The 24,692-nt window shown below is 38.7% G+C and overlaps 1 protein-coding gene across 1 annotated transcript in view; it reads left to right on the forward strand.

Annotated features, from left to right (window-relative positions):
* The window catches only part of MACROD2 (mono-ADP ribosylhydrolase 2), a 2,023,701-nt gene that overhangs the window by 1,960,039 nt on the left and 38,970 nt on the right, over positions 1-24,692 (forward strand). Inside the window, exons 15-16 of the mRNA XM_042931649.1 lie at positions 3,353-3,427; positions 3,697-3,789. Coding sequence (XP_042787583.1) covers positions 3,353-3,427; positions 3,697-3,789 — 168 coding nt within the window. The remainder of the gene's footprint in view (positions 1-3,352; positions 3,428-3,696; positions 3,790-24,692) is intronic.

Consider the following 24,692-nt stretch of genomic DNA (forward strand, 5'->3'; position numbering starts at 1 on the left):
AAGCATTTTAGAGTTCAAATAGAATAGACACTGAGCAAAGGAAACTGGATTTAGCTAGACACAAACACCTTTTGGTTACAAATTTTTCTTCTGTGATATCATAGAAAGCACTTTTCTCTGTTTCCCAAATTGTTTCATTATGATTATTATATAATATGCATTTGTTGTAAAATATCAAATGCAGGTTAGCAAAATAAAAAATCCCATAAATTAAAATCCTACTTACCATTCAAAGATCCAGTGTTAACATTTAAGATAAAGCCTTCCTAGCTTTTGTTCCCATTAATATAAATATGTATAAGGGCATGTTTGATGAGTTACAAAATAGTAGATGGTTAGTAGATAGTAGTAGATAGTAGATACTTACAAAAAAATGAAGTCATATTCTACATTCTACAGTCTTTTAAAACCTCATGATGTGTTTTTTAATGGTTGCTCTCACATAAAAAAAACAAAAAAAATGCTGCTGCTTAGATTTCCTCTAATCCTTAAATTAGAAATTCTATTGCTATTTTCTGTCCTCTGTGTTTATCATCTTTTTATGTTTCCTTTTCTCCTTTTGCTTTCTTAGTGAATTTTAATTCAGAAGTTTTATTTCTAAACCATTAATTTATCTATAGTGCTTATTCTTTTTATGACATCCACTGCTGATGTTAATGTTGCCATTTTGCTTTTAGGCTTGTAGGTTTTTCACAATGCCTCAGACAGTATCTATGCTCTTCAATCCATCTTTTCATTTCTTTATTCATCAGTTCTTTGCAAACACAAAAACACTGTATATGTTTTTTGTTCTTCTGAATATATCTTTTACAAAAATATTTTTCGTTACTATATAATTCCCCTCTTTTTTTATGTGTCATTTTTTAAGTCCCCTGTTTGTTTGGATAGCTAGAAATAGCTATCCAGGCAAGATGTTTGCCAGGAAATAAATTGAGAAATCCCCTTCACTTTCCATGTGATATAATCCTTCTCTCCATCCGGCCATTCTGGTATCCATCTAGTATTTATCCAGGATAAAACTGGAATGCAAAACCCGTGGCTCTAGTTTTATCAGAAATAGGATTGATAAGGGGCGTCTGGGTGGCTCAGTTGGTTAAGCATCTAACTTCGGCTCAGGGCATCATCTTGCAGTTTGTGCATTCGAGTCGCTCATCAGGTTCTGTGCTGACAGTGTGAAGCCTGCTTGTATTCTCTCTCTCTCTCTCTCTCTCTCTCTCTCTCTCTCTCTCTCTCTCTCCCCCAATCTCTGCCCCTCCCTCATGTGTTCCCTCCATCTCTCTCTCTATCAATAAAAAAAATAAAAATTAAAAGACAAAGACATTTCCAGGCAAAACAAAAAGGAAAAAGGGATGTGTTGTCAGATAAACCCAGTTAAAAATTTTGAAAGCAGAATGGGGATCACAATACTTACGTTGCAGGGCTAATGTGGTAATTATAGATAATGTACATGAAGTGTCTGGGCCACGTTTAGCATTTTTTATAGGATAAATAATTTGCAGATATACATTTATCCTCTAGGTCAGTGCTTCTCAAGCATTAATGAACTTACAGATACTTAGAAATCTTGTTAAAATGCAGAATCTGACTGTAGGTCTGAGATGAGACCTGAACTCCTGTATTTTTGAAATTCCAGTATTGCTTACCAAGGACCATAGTTTAAGTAGCAATAGAGAGGAATGGAGATGAATGGGGTTTATCAGCAGGGGAAACATCTTGATCAAATCTATGTTTTAAAAGATATTTCTGCTAGCAATTCACAAGATTGACTACAGGAGAAGAAAATGACAGATCCAAGAGACAGATAATATATCCCTAAATGGGGAAAGGTGAAGGGGAAATGGAAAGTGGGAAAAGAGAAACATTTTAAAGAATCATCAAGACTTGCCATTGCATTGAATTTTAGGAGTGATGACAGATAGTCATCAAAGACAGCTTGAGATATTTAGCTTCAATGATCAGACATATAAATATGCCAAAGTTGTAATTATTTTATCAGATCCTTTTATCAGGTTAAAATTGAGCTCAAGAGGAGTGATGTCAAAAAATTTCTTTTTTAGGCCGTGCTAGCAGAGCATGAACCAAGGGGAAGCCATATAGTGAGCACCTTAAGAATAGTTGTATTAAAGAGGGAACTATAAAGAGTCGTATATAACAAATAATCCTAAAAGTCCCATTGGCTTGCAGCAACAAAAGTTTGTTGTGTCTCTGCTTGGTTCTGCTCCACATGTTTTAATTCCAGGATATAAACCTGAAGGAGGGCACTCTATTAGGAGCGAGAAAGATGGAGGAAACATGCAATGGATCTTGAAGCTTCTGCTCAAATGTAGTATCCGTCATGTGTGTTGCTGTGCCATTTTGTAAACCAAGTCACCCTATGGGCCTGGTGTCAGTGAGGTGGGAACAAACACTTGTCCCCCAGGGGGCACTGCAGGTCACATGGTCACAGACAATGAAGTAGAATCCTCTTACAGGAAGACGTAGGGGCAAGTTGAAACAATAACGCAATCTACCACAGGGATGTGCCCAGTCAGAGCCCAAGCCCCTCTGCATCCCCTTCATACCTATAACCAACTCTAGCTCTGGATTTTTTTTTTTTTTAATGTCAACAGTTAAATGTTCTCAGCATTAAAAAAAAAAAAATATTCTCAGCATAAAATCTTTCATTAAAATGAGACAAATGGACAGATTTCGATTTCCTCTCTTAATGAGCACTTAAATATTCTAAACTCTACATGGGGGAGTAAAGGGGAGAAACCAGGAGGGTGTGGAAGAAAAAAAACATTACTAGATAATCAGTCTTGGAGTAATCAAGAGTTGGCTGAGCCCTCTCCTGACTTTTGCTATATTTATTAGGTGTCTTAACAGAATGGTTGAGGTGTTAGGTGACCCGATCCCTGTGTGCTCACATTACTTACATTTTTCATGCTCATTTAATGGGAGAATGAGAATACTAGTGTTTTCACTTTCTAGGAATCCTCAATATAGGAAATGTCTATACTTAAAGGAAAATTAAGTGTAGATAACCCATACAGCCCAGGAATTATTTAAAATTTCAAAACTTCCAGGTTGTGCCATAGACGTTCAGTACATTAATAAACTAAACACAGATTACACCAGTCAGTTCGAAGAGGTTTTTGCGTAATTGTCAGGATAGCTCTCACAAAATAAATGGCATAAATTTGATGATTTGCAAAGTGGTCCACTTTGGTTCAAAACTTTTCTCTGCCTCTCTATGAATGATCAAAACATGGTTTTTAATTTTTTGCTTTTTCAAACCAGGGATAAAGCTATGGTCATGCATCTCTCTCTCTCTCTCTCTCTCTCTCTCTCTTTCAATCACTGTGCTTCACAGGACAAGAGCATGACTCAGCGAAGAATGAGATAAAAATTGAGGCAGAGTCCCAGAGCTCACATATGGAAACTGAAGGTATTAAAACCAGAATGTGCAGAATGTGTTATCAGAGAATGAGATGAAACTAAACCATGACTTCTGCATATCCCGTGCATGTGAGTGGTGTGGGTCTGTCTTTCAAGCACTGATTACTGGAGAATGGCAATAGTGTTCTGCTTTGTGTGCCTGTTAAAATTTGAAGGGAAAAAAAAAAAAAAGAACTTGAAGTTTCTCTGCTTTAGTCACTGTGTTCTCTCAATGATTCCAATTAAAACATCTCTGAGTGTCCTTCTGGCTCTCTTTAGAGCTTTCACCAAACCAAGATGATGCCACGACTGTTGAGCAACCAGAAGTGATCCTGCTAACAGATGACCAAGAGGAAAAAGAAGGTGAAAAAGGTAGGACTGCTCTTAAATTAACCCATCAGGAATAATGAATTCCTTTGGATTCTCGCCTACAATGCAACCATCAGTTATCCTCCTGGAAGAGCAGCCTGTGAAGGGGGAAAATGAACATTTCTTTCATCCTCAGCCTACTTGTGAGAGTAGAATAATCTAGAAGTAGCAAAAGAAGATATTTGTAACAGTTGTTTCGTCCTTCCAAATAGTTTGAAGATATTTTTATTATTCATTTCTATTTAATTTAATTTAAAAATTATAGCATTGAGAATGCCTATAAGAAATTGAAATTAAGGACTAGATGGATGAGAGTCTTAGAAAGTCTGAGATGGCTTTAAAACACACACATTAACCTTTCTGTATTGATTTCCTTCTGTCGTCCTTCATATGGCAGTGATTAAGGAAGCAATTTATGTAAAATATACACATTATATGAACCTTCTCAATTGTAGGCTTTGTCCGCTAATACTAGGATACAATAATATTGAATACTGCTAAGAAAAATAAATAAGTGAGCATCATAATGATTTCTGAAGCCATTGGAGGAATGAATACTTTGTAAATTTTAAAGCACTACTTGGGGCATGAAGCCAATATATTGGAGAAAGACATACATCTTTTTAAAGCATCTATTTTAAAAAAAACTATTATCAAAGTTCTTATTGAAGAACTGGATGATTTTTAAATATAAAGCAATCTCTTAAAAGAAGCCCAAATATGAAATAAAAAATGAAATGATTTGTCTGGTATACTCTATCATAAGTCATGCTGCTCTTAAATAAATATGTGTTTGCAAAGCAGTTACAAAGTAATAACTTGACAGGCCCTCTTTATAGAACACAGGGATCAATTTTGTTTCCAAATTAAAAGGCAGACATGATCTTAATGGTAAAATCAGGTCAATAGTAACTACTGCCTCCAAATTATGAACTCTTCTTGGCAAGGGGCATTGACACAGTTTAATTACTAAGCCGGGTTAGTAATTTCGACATCTTTTAAAAATTTCCACTGCATTTAGAGCACAATACTCTTCCATCCCAGTTCAGGCTCATGTCACGAAGTTCCCGGCAAGTCTAGTAAATGGCATATCTGGAGTATTTTAAGTCTGATGATGGTAACAGAGAATTGATACAACCCTTACTTGAGACACAGATACATGGCACTGCTCTCTTCAGTTGTACTTCTAAAGTGTAAAATACACAATGTCTTGCCTGCCTGCTTAATTTCTCTACAGCAGAAATCATTTACTTTGTATATTGTACCTCAAGACATGCAAATGAGGAACAGCAAACAACTAGTATATTTTCTTCTTTTTTTTTTAAGTTTGTTTATTTTTTTAGTTATTTATTTGAGAGGGAGCCACCTAGCCACCCCATATTTTCTTCTCTTTAACTTGACCTACAGGGGAAAAGCTGGCATTCAGCACACTCTGACGGGTTTCCCTTGGTCCTTCAGCAACTGGCTCTCCTCTAGTTCCTGAAGAGTTAAATAGCAACCTCCCTCTGCCTTGCAGGGATGTCAATGCTCTATAGCAAATGGCAGAATGACACATAAGAAGTGAAGTCAAATTCTGCTACTTGCTTATAGCAACTTTGAAGTTAGGCTTCTTTTTTTTTTTTTTTTTTGAAATTGACTTTTCACTGCAGGAGAGTAATAATGCATGTGGACTGGTTTTCCCTCTCCTTCCTTACCAGAGATACTTGGCCCTGCCTTGCATATTCCTGTTTAAATTTGAAGTAATGTGAAATGCATCCCCTTACCATCTTTTTCTTTGCTTCAGAGTAAGAGTTAATAGGTAGCTAGCTTGCTACACATTAGAAAAGTCGCCGAAGGAAAGTGGGGCAAAGTAGATTCAGGGTACTGTGTGTAAGGTAGCTCTGCCCTCACTAACAAGCAGGGTGGCCCTGGGCCAGTTATTTAAATTTTCCATGCCTCAGTTTCCTCATCTGTAAGATGGTGATGACAAAATCACCTGTCACGTATGGTTGCAGAGAAACTTCAGTGAGTTGATCCATGTACAGAAATTACAATACCTGCTGCATAGAAAGTGCTCGGTGTTTGGTGTTTCTCATACTTTGATACACTGATGACAAAGTCGAGAGGATCCGCATTTGGAGCTTCTCGAGCCCATTCATCATCCTTCCTAACTGTTTTGAATCCATAAAAACTTCACATTTTCCCTCAACAACAAAAAAATTGTTCTCGGGGTGCTTGGGTGGCTCAGTCGGTTAAGCGTCTGACTTCAGCTCAGGTCATGATCTTGCGGTTTGTGGGTTCGAGCCCCATGTCGGGCTTGGTGCTGACAGCTCAGAGCCTAGAGCCTGCTTGTGATTCTGTGTCTTCTCCGCTCTCTCTCTCAAAAATAAATAAACGTTAATAAAATTAAAAAAAAATGTTCTGCACATTTCCTTTTCAGCACCGTCTCCTGCAGGCAGTTTCGATATGTATATTCTTTTCTATAAAGATAGAACAATTAATGAAAGGTGAGGAGGGAGGCATTTTTCTCTATTCAGAAACTTCTCTCTCTTTGTCAAGATGTCAGTCTTCTGTTTGAGAAATGCTGATCCAACCATAATTTCTATTTTTTAAAAGAAGATGCCATTGATCTATTGGTAGGTCCATGGAATAAAAGTACTAAAAAACTGAAATCAGGACTTTTTTTTTTTTTTTTTTTTTTTTTTTTTGCTTTCTTTAGACTCACAGAGCTAGAATCTTATTTGAAACCATTTTGAGAATATAGCTCCACGTTTTGTGTCTATTCACAGTGTCTCTTATTGGAAAGTTGCACAAACGTATTAAAAATTACCCCAATCTACAAACAAAACAAACGAATGTTCTATTACATTCGTAGGGATAGTCTTTATAGCTTTAGGAATATGGGTTCTCTTTTATTTTGGGAATCCAAGGAGACAGAAAGTGGTTGCTTTCAAAAAATTTCAGACCAGGAAAAAAATGCATAACCTTTTTCTCTCATTTTGCAGCATTCTATAAGATTAGAAAATGTAGATAATCTTCAGGATACATCTTCTATGGCTCCCTGGTGTATGGGCACAGATGTTGCAACATTAAGTTTTGAAGTTAGCTCTACCAAAATATGGGTTTTGAAAAGAAGAGAAAATATTCAGCAGAAGTTCATGCTGATAAAATTATACAATAGCACAATGGACATATCCCTGGGAGATCTGAAATACAAAAATTTCAACGGGCATCAAGTGAGGTTTCACATATGGCAGCTTTTCTCTGAGAGCTTCATTGCCTCTTTCTAAATGAGCCCAGTTTTATGCTTCCCCAGCAGGGTCTGCAGCACATATGAAATCCAGTAAAATAACCCCATTTAGGCTGATAACCCTAATAGGAAAGTAATATTATAGGAGATCTCCTGTAAACAGGATCTCATGTTTTAGCATAAAGTAGAAAGCCACCATTAAAACATGTTTCTGAACATGTTTATTTCTAGTTGAATTGAGAAATATTTGACATAAAATCTTAACTATATCATATTGCTGTCATTATTAAAACACATAATTTTCATTTGTGATTTATTATGAATATATTGGACTTTTTCTTCAAGTGTTACATGGAAGGCATACATCTAATGATTTTTCTTATATCAATTGATAAGTATTTTCTGAAATAGTAATTATTTATTCTCCTAAGATTGATCAAACTGTTAATAGAGACTTCAGATCTATAGTTGGACTAAGACCTCCTTGGGAAAAGATGGATGTAGACAGGCATAGAAGCAGAAAGTGAAGTAGAAGCCAGCAACAAGTCTAAAATATCATGTTCTCAGGCTTATGTTTTGGCCTCTATTAGGGCTGTGTAACAAAGTGTATGCAAATCCATGGCTTCTGGCTCTGGCTGTGTGGTACCTTTAATGTCTCTGAATCCCAGTTTCCAGGGTCATACAATGAGGGGCATGAACTCAATAATGTAAGTATGAGGTTCCCCGATATCACAAATTTTCTCAGAAGGCCAAAGAACTGCATTCTTGATAAAACGAGGTAGGGAGGGCAACATGGGAGCCAGTGGTCATCAATACCTAGAGAAGGCCGTAATTATGGGTTTTATTCAGTTTTATTTATTGCATTCTACTGATAAAAATGCAGAAATGCCCTGGATCAGACAATAAGATCAGCCAAATCAACCATATTTTATTTCAGGACTTAACTAATAATTGGATTGCTAATTATTCCCAGAAGATATTTTAAATGGGGAAAAAATGCCTTTCGGCTCAAATTAAGTTTCCACACAAATTCTACTCAGAACGAGGCTGGATTTCCATCACCATCTTTCTTACCCATGCAGGAAGCATCCTTTCTTGTAGCTCCTCTGGCCACTGTTTCATCTTTAGGTGAACACATAGTTAGTGAACCACTTTCTTTTATGCTCCTACCAGTCAAATTCAATCGGGATTCATTTTTGTCCATAAAGCACCACTACACAGCCCTTGGTGTTTTCCACTATTTATGGGATTCTTGCATGGCTGACAGAGCCTTTTCCTCTCTGCTTGACAAGCAGCCTCGACACCGACAATGCAGCAACAGACAGCATCTGTGGCATCCAGGCTTTCATACTCCAGCCTGTGTTCTTTGCTCTAGAGAATCAGAGTTCGGGTTTAAGTTGATTCACACAAAATATTATATGAGCTTGCACCTAGAGTAATTACTTTCCTGGAACTTTATATTTTCAGAAAGTCTTTTTATCTCATCTTTTCAAATGAAGTCAACTTTAATAATGCTGTGTGTTTTACATTAACAGCGCTACAGTTTAGTTTGGGGGGGGGGTTCATGTTCCAATAGTTTCTTCTGTTATTGGTCTGCTTTCCTCATCATATTTTGTAGCTGGAATTTGTGAACCAAATTTTGTTTTAGAATATAAGATAAATTCATAATGCTGATCACTGTACAGGTCTTAGGAATATTTTGAAGTGTTTAATGAAATCCCTTGTATTGGGTAAATATATTGAACATAAAAGTTGTAACTTTTTAAGCTTAATTATTTAGGTTTTCTGCATATCTGTCTGTATGCAACATACACATATAGAACCAGTTCATTCAAATTACACTGTATAAGAGGTAAAGACACATGACTCTTTAAAATTCATTTCTAGAATGCTAATCTTCTTCATGTTTCTCCTGCAAATAAAAAATTAAAGTTAACAAATAAAAAGAATGAATACTATATTCAGGTCTACAATAATAATTTTGGTTTCCATACTGCATATCTGTATGTGTGCAAATTTATATTCAACATCTCCTCAATAAGAAAGTATGTATCATGCCTCCTGAATAATAATAATATTATAATATTATTGGCCAAAATTTAGCCTTTTGGCCAAATCCTCTAGCTAGCTTGGATCAGCTTGTCTTTCAAGATTGGGAAAAATTTAGCCTGAACTTCCATTCCACATGTAAGGGGGAGGGGAGGAAGTACTAGAATTAAGGACATGTGTAGACTTAAGTGAACATCAGGATCAAAACTTATCATCTCTATCTGGGGAGTTTTCAGAGATCATCTCTTCTAATAAATCTCCAGCATCCAGCTTTGTTCCTGGATCCACTTTGTCTTTTTTTTATTTTCTCCCCTCCCTAACTCCCCAATTTCATTTACAATTTGACTTTGTACCAAGCCTAGATTGCCTTGTCTTGCCCTGAGGCATATGGCAATGTGGCTTATCAGAGTAATTTGCAAAGATGAAACAGACCTCTCCCTTAAGTAGAATTCTGTCTCCAGGTGTGGAACTTTTTATTCCTCTCTGTTCCATTAGAGTTCTGCAGCTCTCTGTGCACAGCATACCTTCAATCTTATCACATCTAATGAAAAGATTTGTTCCTGCATCTAACCATAATATTATTTTGCATATATCCTTAAATATTCCAGACAATTAGTTTTCTCTAAAAATAGTGAGTACATTGTTAACATTGGGTGACATGTTCATTATATTTGCCTTCTTCTCCAAGATATTAAATAATGTGAAATTATAGTTTTCAGAAAGATACAATCATGTAAAAGATTTTCTTTAAATCATGAATTAATGAGGGAACTAGTAAGATATAAAACTGATTTAAAGGAGAATTTTAGATGTATATATCTCCATAATATACATACAATCAAGAGTACTGAATATAGCCATGCATACACACTTACACACATAACTCAAGGGTCCTGAAATTTGAAAGACAAGTTAATTTTGTGTAGGGCAAGAAAACATATTCCTTCTTCTCCACCAAACCAAATGCATTTGCACGTCTGTAAACAAGTCTCTTCTTCGTCACTACAAGTTTTCTACAAGTTAACTTATTTTTTTTTTAATTTTTTAAATGTTTATTTATTATTGAGGGAGAGACAGAGAGTGAGCAGGGGAGGGGCAGAGAGAGACGGAGATGCAGAATCCAAAGCAGACTCCAGGCTCTGAGCTGTCAGCACAGAGCCCGACGCAGGTCTCGAATTCCCGAACCCTCGAGATCATGACCTGAGCCAAAGTCAGAAGCTTAACTGGCTGAGCCACCCAGGCGCCCCTCTACAAGTTAACTTCTCTCTGTACTGATAAAATAGTCTAGTTGATAGAAAGTTTGTCAAAGGAATAACACACATAGAATCAGTCCCAGAGAGGGTGTTGTACAATACCCAGGAGGGGGTATTCTTCCACAGGAGGTACTTCCTCAGGAGGTGTGGTACTTCCACAGGAGGGCCACACTCTCTTTTGCCCATTATCAAGTCTTAGACAATCTTTCCTGACAGTATATGAAGGTAAAACTGCCATCTTTACCCTTTTTCCCATTTCACTGAATTCATCAGTGTTGGTTATCTGATATGTTTAACAGATAGTCACAAAATGCCAGGGCAGTATTGGGGTAAGGCAGCAACTTCTCATTATGTCTCTGAGATTTCATTTACTTGCTATCATTTTGTGCCAAGGGCTACTGTAAATGGACATATACTGTGGATGTAAATATACTTCTAAGATGCCACAATTTATGATGCATCATTATTTTACATATCATTAAGAAATTTTTTAAAAATCTTGCCAATTAAAGTAAGAAATGTTGTCATCATTTAGACTTTGTATTTTGCAACTATTGAAATAATTTTATAGTTACAGCTATTAAAATAACTACACACAGAGTTTATCATAAATAACTTTGGAGAATACATAAAGGGAAATGTATTAAATAAATTAGTTAAGGTATTGCTAAAATTTCACCAGATACAGGGTCTACTTCTGAATCAATCTCAATCAGAGTTATCAATATCTGTGTTGTTTCACACATACTCTGCTGTATGGTGTTAAACATGTGGATGATTCAGACTTAAAGAGAATCCAGAAAGAAATTAAAAGGCACTGTGATATTATCATTAAGGTAGAGCTACCTTACTTTTTTTGCTTCTACGTAGAGACAATTGCTAAACACTTATGATTTACTACCTCCTCAGTTCCTTCCCTATTTCACTATTATTTCCAAGGGTTTCCCTCTAAGCCATCCAAACCCATTCTGCAAGTTTTGGTACTTCTGTTTTTGGTGTTAGTGCCTATATAGGATCAGTGAATTTCATCACAATGTTCTAGCCAACAAAAATTTTACAATTCTCTATTTCATAGATGTTATGATATGAAAACAGTGCAACTTAGTATTATGAAATGTAATTATTTCCCAGTGCAAACAACACAGTCTAGGTAAGGAAAACTTAATTATTGGTGATATAATCAAGTAAAGTTATTTTTTGCTGCTAACTCAGAAATCTGACTGGCGGTGGAATCCTTGTAAGCACATTCGTACGCTGTTTCCTATTGCATATCATATAACTGAGAGTGATAAATTGTTCCATTCATTCAACAAATACTTATTAAGCACCTAATGTTGATGTATACAGTCAATAGGGAACATATATGTATTACATTTATTGCATTCTGCTGGACTTTGGAATAGGATTCATGCGGAATAGTGAAAAAAAGCATAGGAAATATGAGTTACTTATATAAACATAAGCAAATTATGTATTATTTATTTTAGTTATATACAGTATAAACAAATTTTTTCTTATATATATATCTATGTTGCTTATTTTATGTGTTCATATGTGCTGATTATATATATTACTTATGACTATATATTATACACCTTAGTTATATATAACATATAACACTGACTAGCTTTAACCACGAGTAAGCTGTGTAAGCCTCCTGGAGCCTTAGTTTCCTCTTTAGTGAGAGATGTAGCTGTCCTCATGCCTCTTGGAGTTGCTGAAAAGATGAAATGAAACTATCTTTGAGGAATAATCTGTGGCCTCTAGCAACAACCCATTGGCCAAATCTGGCCTGCTGCCTCTTTTTGTATGGCTTATGAACTAGAAATGGTTTTCACACTTTTAAGTGGTGGGGGGAGCAATGAGCAATAATTTTTGAGACATGAAAATTATATTAAATTCAAATTTCAGTGTGCACAAATAGAATTGTATTAAAACCTGCAAAGACTGAAACATTTATATCTGGCCCTTTACAGAAAAAAAATTTGCTGACTCCTAGTCTATAGCATCTATGTGAAGATAGCCCAAATTACCTTGAAGGTGAAACTATTCATTATCATGCAGGAACTCCTAAGTTACAAAGTCTTTATCAATACACAGACACATGTGCATGTATGTTTCGTTAGTACTGTGAGCACAGGTTTATTCCCACAATGCCTTGCCCAGCTGTAGGCACAACATCTGCCCTGTCCACACCCCTTCCCAAACTGGGGAACTGGGAGAAAATGGCTCCCTTTGATGTTAGCATCCACTAGAGGCAACCCAAAACAGTGTGGCTTGGGTCTCAAGCATTTCACAATTTGGATGGCGAGAAGGAATACTCCAAAGCCTTGGTTCTTTCTCTCTTAGAATGAAAACTTAAGTTTCCTATAAAACATTTTTTTTGCCACTATTTAAAAGAAGAGTCTACCTATTTTTCAGTGAACTGATCTTTACTTTCTCTGAGTAGACTACAAGTGAGACCTTCGTTAAGACCGTGAAGTAAACATCCTAACACAACCATTTTTACGGAAAGACCATTAGGTGACAGAACTCACAAATGCAGGTCCAGTCTGTAAAATGAGTGGGGTGCATAGTTAGAGATCGTAATAATATGAATATGGAAATATGTTCGTTTATACATTTTGTTGTAAAGACCAAACTATTGTCATCCCAAATTTTAACATATAGGCTTAAACTCAGATATTAGTTGGAACATCTACTTTTAAAGACCACAGAAGCTCAACATCTATTTGCATAAAAGATTTTTTTAAAGTAACAGTCACAAAATATATTGGATAAAATATTTACTGTACTTTGCCCATTTCACTTGACTCAGATGAAGGAGCTTCTAGACCCTGTTGATTATACAAAAGGTATATCCATTCTGATTTGGATTTCAAATTTAAGTGCTACTTTTCTCTCCGTTTTAGAAGGAAACTCAATTTCTTTTTATTACTTGTTATACATCAGGTGCCTTCATTTCAGCACAGTATGTAAAGAGCAGGTGGTATAAGGAGTACTTTGAATGTTAATTATTTTTTTCATTTATTTCACTGTGAGGATTTACCTTTCAATGTGTTTTTATAATCAGGATGGAAACAATTAGGGAGCTTGCTGCTTGAATGTTTCACTACATTTATTTTATGACATCTGTTGCAATGATTAAAAAAAGAAAAGATAAGAAAAGAAAAGAAAAGAAAAGAAAAAGGGAGGTAAACATTTTAACAATAGTGAGGGGTTTGGGTTGATTGTATGTGATAGCTTTATTTCATTGTGAATCTTCAAAGGAAGTGTAGTGATAAATCAGTCATGTTTCTAACCAGTAAATACCATCTCATTGTTAGAGCTTACATTTTTGACATAGAAGCATGTCTGTTCATGTTTCAGAGATGTCATAGTTTATTAGTCTTGGATTTTAATTGAAACCAATAGAAAAAAGCTACAGAGAAATAGGAAGGAAAGGGGAAAAAAAGTGGAAATTTCTTTTTAATGACATATTTCAAAGGAGAATGTTCTTTTTCCATTTATCATATTCAGTTCATTCCTCAAATATATGCAAAATTACTTCACCTGTCATTCATTTTCATATACTTTTGAGCATAGTTCATGAAATAATAATATTTGGTATCAGGAGAGGTATGGCTCATAATATATTAAGATATGGACATATAATTTCAATGTAAGGGAATACTTTTCAAAATGAATATAGTCATTTCATAGTGTGCTACATTACTCTTGTTTTTCCTGTTAGCAAATATTATAGACAGGCCTATGCAACCAGAAAATAAAACTTGCATAAAATCCAATAATTATATATAATTAAATAGGATAAGTAATAGCCAGGATAAATATAGATATAGTATGTGTGTGTAAGTCTTTGGGAGAGGTGGGGGAGAACATGTGCCTGAGAACCACACTGTGGTTTTGAAGATGGATAAAGGAGAGGGGACATGAGCAGCCTCTAGAAACCAAAATATGTAAGGAAATGGATTCTTCCCCAGAGCCTCCAAAATGAAGGTAACTCTGCAGACACCTTGAATTTAGTCCCATAAGACCCATTTCAGACTTCTGACCTCTAGGGCTGTAAGAAAATAAATTTATGTTATGGTAAGAACTAAGCCTATGTTAATTCATTACAACAGCAATAGGAAATGAATACAATACCTCTCAACATGGTTTCTTCAAACCATGTTGAAAATCCAGGCTTGTCTTAATAGATCCCCAGAGGAAGGAAAGGCTCCAATATCTTTCCATGTTCCAGTTGGGAATTACCATGAAGTTGTTCCTGCTTCTATAATCTATGCTAAATTAGGCAGCATTTTTATTATTGTGACCCATCCCTTCTTAATGTCAGTCTCCGGTGGTTGCACAACTGAGATTTAATTCAGGTAAATCTAATTACCCTGGCCCCAGTAAGTGGAAATGGAATAGTTATGCATCTCTAGGAGATTAGAAGAAAAGGATTTAAAGGCATTAGGGAAATGGAGAAAAGGAGGAGGGGGAGGAAGAAAAAATGAAAGAGAAGGAAAGGAGGGAGAGAAGGAAGAAAGGATAGAAGGATGAAAAAGAACTGATTTCTAGTTTCTGGTCTGGGAAAAATAATAAAGTAAATATCTAACCAATACTTTTTGGAAATGGAAGGCATAAAATTCATGCCCAATAAACTTTCCAATTTGGCTGTCTCTGACTAATACTGCAAAATGAGAACAGAAAAATTTTTGACCCTAATAGTTTTCTAATAGTTAAAGGCAAAACTGACCACAAACATGGTTGGTATATTATCCTAGCACAGTGGCTCTCAAATTTATGTGTGTATAGGCATTAGAGTGTTTGTGATTTCTGGACCCTATCCCCTAGAGATTCTGATATAGTAGGGCTTAGTGGGCTTGGGAATCTGCACATTTTTTTAAATGTTTATTCTTTTTTTTTTTTTCTGATATACAGAGAGAAAGTGTGCGAGCACATGTGTCCATGAGTGGGGGAAGGGCAGAGAGAGGAGAGAATCCCAAGCAGGCTCTGTGCTGTCAGTACAGAGCCCAACACGGTGATCTTACAGACCGTGAGATCAATGACCTGAGCCAAAATCAGGACTCAGATGCTTAATTGGCCCAGCCACCCAGGTGCTGTGGGAATTTGCCCTTCTATCAAGCTCCTAGTTGATGGTGATGCCACCAGTCTGTGGGCCACACTTTGGATGGCACTTCTAGTCTAGTATTTTGCATCCAAATTTAGACCATTCTTTTTGAAAATCCCCTTATACCTTTCCCCCTGCCTTAATTTCATTGGAGGGTGGAGTGTTTAAACATGGCAACAATGACAGATACATAGACAGATGATAGAAAGCATATCCCTTCTCGGTAGATCCAAATCACCTGGATGCCTTGTTAAAAAAAGATGGATTCCTGGGCTCTATGCCTTGAATTCCTGATTCAGTAGGTTGGGGCTAGTGGGCAAGTGAGAGCTTGCATATTTAAGCTCCCAGGTTGATGCCCATGCCCCTGGTCCAGGGAACACACTTTGAGAACCACTGGCAAAGCCCTTATTTACTATCCACACCAGCTGACTCCCATCAGGCACCATGGGAGGAGGTAGTCTTTTAATATTGTCGTGGACCACCAGGATCAGCGGCTGGGATACCAGACATTAGGATACTCGTGAATGTAAGGTAAGATTGGGAACCTCTTCCCAAATGGAGCCCCAGTATGTCTGAAATCAGCTGCTGCTCTTCCCTGTAAGCCTCTCCTCCCATATGTGCCCTCCTGTGGTCAGTGGTGCAGTGTGTCCCTCCCACAGTGTCTAGGAGGCAAGATGGAGGAGAAACACGTGCTACGTGCCTAGGTTAGGAAGATGCAGAAGAGGAGTGTGTCCGTTGGAAAATCGACCCAGTCTACTCCAGGAGCATCCTGAGTATGCCTTTGAGTTGCGTACCTGAAAAAATGTGTTTCTTGTTTTTGATGAGAAGGAAATAACGAAGGAAACAAACATTTTCCTGTTGTTTTAGTAGTTTCACCCATGTTCCGACACAGAGGCAAGACAAAGTAACAGGAAAGAAAATGCCATTCCTTCTGCAAAGGTTGAAAACAAGAACAAACATAGGATTTAGGACATAACTGCTACCCAACTTCCAGGAGTTACCTACATAAAGTAAAAATAAACTCTGATTTAGCAGTCCCCTATCTGATTTAATTTGTCTTCCAAAACCTAACATTTTCTCAGCTGCATTTGAGGGGATGAGTTATTTTTTAAAAATCAAAAAAGGAGAAACCGAACAGGGCTTTTAGAGTGATGCACATAAGCTGTTTGCCATATTGAATCAACACCTGGGGCATTGATGTGAAAGCCAAACGCAGGCTGTTCACCTGGATTGCCAAGTATAACAGAAGCAACTGTCTGGTTGATGCTGTCAGACGGGACGTGCCTTGCGAGGGCTCCATCTGAAGCTGCCTTGAGGACCACGGATAACCTGAAAAGAGGTTGCTCTGAAACGTAATTCCAGTTTAGGAGCAGATCTTTCTCTCCTTTCCATAAACTACCTGTGATTTCTAATTAGAAATGCGCTTCTTAACCAAGCTGACCTCATTCCTTTTTCTCCCTTAAATGAGTGTCCCTTTTTTGGTGTCGATGTTTGACTTTGCTTATTCGCTAAACACTGTTGTTGCCTAGTCCTCTAAGCTTGTCAGGCCTGCCTTTCCCAACATTCCAAGCAGTAATAGTCTCATTGACCCAGTAATTAAAGAAATCCTGTACCTTTCCACTCTGGCTGGCTGCCCTCTTTCTTCTTCACTATTGTTCCTTTAGTAACACCACCAGCAGATGGTTAGAGATTTTTCACCCTTTCAAAAGCTTTATATTTTTCCCATCTCATCAAGCATATCTCAGCCAAATGTAATTAGCTTAAGGCTTTTGAGCCCTCACGGGAGATCAGTAAAAAACCCAACCAATTTCAATAAAGAGCTTGAAAAGAGGATCCTGGAAGGCCGTGCAAAACCACAGGAGAGCAGCTATTATTTAGAGGCAGGGATCTGTCTCTTCCTCCCTTCCCCCTTTTGGCATTTTAAATTCTCAGAATATTCATGAGGCCTCCAGGGCTTTGGAGATCTGTTTGGACCATTATTGGGTAGGTGGGATATTTAAGCTCTCTTCAGCAAGGTCAGTGTTTGGTTCCTTTTAATTGATTTCAATCAAGGGACCTTTTTGGGTAGCCCTGAGTTACTCCCAAATGGCAAACAGTTTGTTTGCTAAATCTCTTAGTCTTTTCATTCCTCTTTTTTTTTTTTTTTTCATCCTTTAGTTGTTGGAAACTAGCTGGTAAGCCTTCTTTGTAGTTCTGAGCATTTGATACGAAGGCTAAATTAATTAACCTCAATACAGATTTGTCCCTGCCTCTGAGTGGTGGTGAACCCCCTTTCTTTCTGAATAGCCACATGTCCTGCAGAGCTGATCCCAAAACCAGAGCCCTTTTCCCCACACTTAGGAGAAGGCAAGTTTTTGAGACCAACTTAAGCTCTATTTTTATTGAAATGGAGTGAAGTAGCGCTTAAGTATGTGAAGCATAGATTTTTTTCATGGGATGTGGGGAGAGAGACATGGGCTCCCCCTTGAATTATGCGATGTGTGCTTTCCCCAACTCAACAGGGAGCACTCAACAGGGAGGCTCCAGGTCTCAGGTGTTGGGTAGTCAGATGATTGTGTTCTCCTGTCAGTTTCTCATTACTAAGAGTTGGGTGAAAGGGGAATTGTTCTTTGTAACTGCACTACTCCCAGCCTTTTCAGATAAGGGGAATCAATGCCAGCGCTTGATTAAAATGACTTTTTTTTTTTTTTTTTTGTCTCAAGTGAACTAATCAGTTTCTTTGTGGATAGTGAGGCGCAGATATGGATATGCACCTATGATGAAGATTGTTATATACTGATATGCGCCGATTCGAAAGACCCCCCGAAAACAAACCACCAGAGTCCAGAGCCAAAGCCAAGCGGCAAGGGTCGTTTATTGCAGGTTCGAACCCGGTCCTCCGCGCACTCGTTGCCAGTGACGCTAAGAGGCCCCGAGCGAGGATCTTACAGCTTCCTTTATAGACAGGCACAAACAAGTTAGGGATTTTTCGAGGTTACAGAGCTGTTATTGGTTGACATTTAAATTTGAACACTCAGCAGAACTTGATTGGTTCCTGCCTTTAGGTCAGACCACAACCGGGCACGCCCTGGCTGGTTTCGGGAATGGCAGGGGGGTGGGTGGGGGAGGTCTTTTCTTTGCAGTTGTGAGTACACCTGGTAATTTTTCTCTTAGTCTCTCAATACATGCCACACTTCAGAGGACAGTGTAAGGGTGATTTAGGGGCAAATTCCTTTGAGAACTTGGGAAGTGTGTTCTGAGCAGTGTTATGCCATGGCATAGGCTTGGGAAGCAGTCACTAAACATGAATTAACAGCGTCATCTCCAAAATACAACATAATGTTTGAGTTGCAAATTGATTTACAAAAAGATATAAGCAGGGTGGAAGTTTTCTATAGGCAGGACAAATAAGAACTTTGTCTTTAACAGGTGCTTTTCATAAATGTTAGTTTTACATTGAAGAATGAAAACTTAATTACAGTAAAGCTGCACTATCGTTGCTTAGACTACAGCAGGCCCAAAGAAACCAGACTATCTCAGGCAGGGGGACAGTTCTGGATCACAAAACTAGTTGTGTTGGTGCAGAATGAATAAGGGAGAGAGAAAAGGAAGGGATGCCTGGGTGGCTCAGTTGGTTAAGTCTCTGACTCTTGATTTCGGTGCAGATCATGATCTCCAGGTTCTTGAGTTTGAGCCCTATGTTGGTCTCTTCACTGACAGTGCAGGGCCTGCTTAGGATTCTCCCTCTCCCTCTCTGTCTGCCCCTTCCCCACTCATACTCACGGTCTCTCTGTCTGTCTCTCTCTTATTTTAAAGTAAAATAAATAAACTTTAAAAAAAGAAAGAGAGAGAGAAGCAAAAGAAATTGCTCACAAGACCATCAGTTAATAACAAAAGAGACAGAGAAGGAAAAGGACCAGTAGCAAACTTGATATCCAAAAAATGTGCAGAAATGATCTTCTACAGAGCTCCTTATACAATAGTTATGCTATTAGCCAGAGTGCCATTGGCAGGATATCTTTGGTTCATTCCATTTTCCAAATAACTGATGCTTAGTCAGAAAACTTTCGGGGCCAATTATCACTATTTTTTAAATTTACAAAATGATGATATCCATCTCCCTTCATTTTGAAGTTATGGAAATTAAGAGTATGAGAGTTAATGCACCTGAACGGGGTCATACATTTAGTTGGTGGAGGCAGACCAATCCGTTGTCCAGATTGTGGCCCAGTATTACTTTTTCCACCCTACCCGTTCCTTTATAAACTGCTCTGAAGTGTTGTTCTTCAAGGACTAGGATACTCAGCGGAGGTGTCTACAGCATTTCAACTTAGCTCCTTTCTGAAATGGTGAAATCACCCTGCTGTAAATCTTGGATTTGGAATCAGTCCTAAAGGTTGCCCAGTTTAGCTTCCTGCTCTGATGCACAAAAGCATTATTCCTTCCCAGCAGATGCTTTCACCTCTACTACAGAGCATACCCAATGGGGAACTTACTACCTTTCATCGCGGTTCCTTCATCCACTGATGATTCTGAGTGTTCAAATATGAACTGGACTTTGCTGTGCCTTCTGCTTCTTCACCCCATTTCTTCCCTGCATAGGGAACTGAGATGAGCCTGGCCTATATGGTGAGCACCCCTTGACTATTTGAAGGTAGTTTGCAGAGTCACTTTCTGTGTATTTTTTTTTAAACTCCCTTTTTAAATTTTTTTTAATGTTTATTTTTGACAGAGACAGAATACGAGTGGGTTAGGGGCAGAGAGAGAGGGAGACACAGAACCAGAAGCAGGCTCCAGGCTCTGAGCTGTCAGTACAGAGCCTGACGCAGGGCTCAAATTCATGAGCTGTGAGATCATGACCTGAGCCGAAGTCGGACGCTCAACCGACTGAGCCACCCAGACGCCCCTCTGTGTCTTCTTATTAGCCACTTAATTCATTCCTTCCTTATTTATTCCAAATACCCTTCATATCACAAGGTTTTCAAACCCTTCCTCATTTTGGCGGTGTACTTCTGAGCAAGTTAAATGTGCCAACTTCTCTCTCAAAACATGGACACAGAATTGCACACAATGATCCAGATCTTCACTTGTCAAATTAAAGACTAAAAGAAATTGCTACAAGCCCTGCAAACTCTGTATACGAACGTCTCCCTTTGTGGGATGTTAAAGAATCTGAGTAGTAGTGAGACCAGCAGCCAGTCTGCAGAGGCTTGCAGACTATGCAGGTTCAAAGGCAGGCTCTTCTCTAATGATGCACGAACAAGCTATTTACCCCTGGACTTGGTTTCCCCATCTGTAAATGGGGATAATGGTAGAGGAGTGTTTATAAGGTTCATGTGGCTTAATATGTGTAAAGTTCTAGCAATACCGCCAAGCACGTAGTAAACTCTTAATATTAGTGTGATTGTTCTGAGCAGAAGCCCATACTCCAAACTAAAGAAAACCCTCACATTTAAAAAAAAAATTTTTTAACATTTATTCATTTTTGAGAGTGAGAGAGAGCGGGACGGGGGGAGGGGCAGAGAGAGAGAGAGACACAGAATCTAAGCAGGCTCCAGGCTCTGAGCTGTCAGCACAAAGCCTGACGTGGGACTTAAACTCATGGACAGCGAGATTATGACCTGAGCTGAAGTCAGACGCTTAACCGACCGAGCCACCCAGGTGCCCCCAAAAATCCTCACATTTTTATGATGAGCAGAGAGAAACCTAAGAACTATCAGAACACTGAATCAAATGTTACCTCTGCTTTATGATTACTGGGCTAATCTACTCCCTTAGTCCTGACAAGCACAACGTGGGACCACAAGTGTGCCCTGAGAGCCATCTAGGTACTTTGATCCTACAAAAATGCCCCAGCTAGAAGTCCAGCAATTTCCCTTTAGCTGCCAATGTCTTTGATAGTAAGAGACCTCATTAAAGGGATGCAGCTGGTCAAGAAAAACACGTGGAAGCCTTTGGCTTCTGGTAGATGTGCTGTGTCATGAGAATGCATCTGTCACAGCTGGTTCTGTCCCCATGCAGAAGTGACAGGGCCATGCAAACATCTCTAAAGCCTGACCAAAATGGGCCTGCAAACTGAAGGAATAAAACATTCATGAAGGTGGATCTGTGCATGCCCACTGACGTTATTTTTAGGCACTTGGGCACAAAGTGTAAATGCTGCAGCATATATAACATGACTGTCACAATCATAGTTGACATTTGTATAGAAATGGCAAAACAGGGACCCAGGAGCCCAGAAACAGCCCTCCCTCAGCTAGGAGATTTAAAGTTGTAGGACTTATCATTAATTCCATTCTCTTACTTAAGTTTCTTATTATGGGGCTTTATATTTACTAGAACTTCTTTTAACTGTTGCTATTGGATCAAAGTCTATTACAAAGCAGGAGACAGAAAGAACACGTCCTACCTTGTTCAGTTTCATTTCTTCCAGGCCCATCCCATAAAGAAACTCAAAATCCCCAAAAGAGCCATATTCTCAGGGAGAAGTAGATCGAGGACAAACAAAAATTTGAATTCTGGCAAATCGGAAACTACAAGGGATTGCTGCAGAAGACAGTGGTAGCTCTCTTTAACCCTTCTGTAGAGGTCATCCCTGGTGGGTTCGATCTTAGACTACAATGGAATAAGTCTAATATTTCTCTCTACTGGACTTGATTTCAAATGCCAGGGTTGAGGTTCTTGCTTTATATATAAGCTACATTATCACTGGTGGCTTAATTATTCCTAGGATTATTAATGATTATGAAAATCTCACCTTAAAAAATGCCAAGAGAAAGAGAACCAGATGTGGGTCCTAGTGCATTGGGGTCACCCAGGCAGCATCACACAGCCTAACTGAAGAGAGCTGACCTTCAAAGACCCTTCTCTGCAGGGCTCTCACAGGATCAGCATCTTGTGACATTTTGTGCTGGGTACAGAATCCCACAGGCACTCACTTCTTATCTCAGCGTATGCCAGTGATCACAGCCACAAAGACCAGGGGACAGAATATAAAAGAATAGCGCTTTGTCTTCTTACCATTTTATCTTATTTTCCCTCTAGAATTTATATTTTGTACCAACCATTTCATAACAATAAAGGCAGTTCTAGAGAATGGGAAAAAATAGCACTATGATATCCAGTATTATTATATCAAACTGCTTTGGGCTTTACCCTCTTTAAAGTGTGTTCATGTATTCAGCTACAAGGAAGTTTCTAAAAGTCCTCATGGGCAGCTCATTTCCTTATCTCCCAAGTGTGCTGCTCCTGAGTCATGGTCCTTGGGGTTTTTGAGAACTTAGGGTATGAGAACCATGTTGGGAGATTTAGCATCTCCTCCATCCCTCGTGGGGAATAGACTAGAAATGCCTGGCAATCACCCCCCTCCCCAGTCACATTTTGGGCCCCATTTGGATTCTGACAAATCAGTAACTGGAATAAAAGCAGCCTGATGAGGGAATCCAGACTTGGGAAGCCAGAGACAGGGGTGGTACCATCTCAACACACAATTTTATATGGTCTTATCAAAACCAAAACTTTCTCCTCAAATGGCATTCTCTTTTCATAATCAAGCCAGTCCTTTTCAAATGGCATAAGTGCATTTTCAACATTCCACAGGCATGAGGAAAAGCTTCCCCCAAACAAACTAAACCCATTAATCTCAGGACTTCGAGTATCTTACCCTAAGAGGGAATGGTTTGGGTCACTTGTGTTAGGGCATTGGTGGTAGGGCAGAAATATTTGGTGTCATTGGAAGCACTGTGAACTGGGAATCTGAAGAAATGTGTCCTGATCCACACTTTGGCAGTCTGATTCCTACTGAACAATGGGGTAGGAGACCAAATCCTCAGGATGCGACACTCGCTTGTGAAAGTCCTGTCAGTGTTCACTGACAGGCTAAAATGGCACCAGCTGCATATGGTCAGAGTTTGTGAGGCCAAAACAATAACTACTATGTTACAATGAGCCAGTTAACCCTACCCTTTGGCTGAGACTGGCTTCTGCCTGATCTCTCTGAAATAGACGGAAAGTCCTAATTGTCCAAACTTGAAGTCATCCGTTGAAATACCAGCAGATTCTAGTGGTTCCAGGTAGTGCAAATTGTTAGGTGATCCAGAGTGTTAGTCTAGGTCTCCTTAGGACCTATTTGGGATTTATTTGGGAAATACAAGGTATTTCTTAGGGAAAACGCCCATGTGAGAGAAAAGGAGGAGGGGGTTGGTAAAGGCTAGGAGAGCCATCAGATCACACTGCAAGTGTGACCTCCAAGTGAAGGACACAGGGAAGGAAGGTTAAGAGGTGTGCAGGGCAAGAAAGTTTTGGCAAAACACCCGGGAGTCTCTGAGGGAAGTTTAGCCAAGAACAGACCTGCCTCAGTTCCCCTCAGTCACTGCTGGGAGCAACCTGTGAGAACCAGCCTCAGAACAAACACAGTGATGGATTCCAGAGCCCAGCAGGTGGGGCCCCCGGTTGATTATGCTGTCTATAATTGGAGGTCTGCAAGGCACATTCTCATGGCTGCCATACAGAGTCCTGGAAACTTGGGTAAGCATCCAATAAATGACTCTACTTTTTAAGCACACAATGTGGGTGTGCAACTAATTCTCAGAAACAGGCCCATTTTTCTAAGTTGCTTACAAAATAAATGAATCAACATTTAGACATTTAAAGTAAGTGAAATTTCTTTCAAAACAATTGCTTTGGGAAGTTGTGTACTGTTATTGAGAGCTCTGAAGTCAATCCTAACTGTGGTCACATCTGAAAGTATACTCAGGACTCACCTTCCCTACCCCACTCTGAATATGCATGTGGCAAGGAAAACAAGACCAAGGTTTTGCAGAGGATTCCTCTGTGAGAAGATCCCAAGGGGAACCCTGCAGGCCAAGCTCACCCTGCAATGGATATGAAGAACCAAAGGTCAGAAGATTTCTGTAACAACATATCAATATTTGTACCCCCTTTTTTCCTTCTCTTCCTTATGCACCACGTAGAATGTGGGGAGAATGTGTTCCCTGTTCTCAGACCCAAATTTCCCAAAGTAGTTCTCAGTTTTGAGGAGTTAAGTTCTCTGCATGCTCTGTCACTCTAAAATGGTGCTGGTGTGTATGAAGCACAAAATGGTGGTGGAAACACCAGCCCAATTCAATGCCTCTATAGGTATGTATCACTTTATTTATATTCTGATGAGCAGCAAGTATTTTGATGCCAATGATTCCTCCCCTTTTTGGGATCAGAACAACAGAATGACTAGCTCTCTATATGATCATTGTTTTGGTACCTCATTCTAGAACATGCTCTC

The sequence above is a fragment of the Panthera leo genome, chromosome A3 (genome assembly GCF_018350215.1).
Source record: "Panthera leo isolate Ple1 chromosome A3, P.leo_Ple1_pat1.1, whole genome shotgun sequence".
Classification (NCBI taxonomy): Eukaryota; Metazoa; Chordata; class Mammalia; order Carnivora; family Felidae; genus Panthera; species Panthera leo.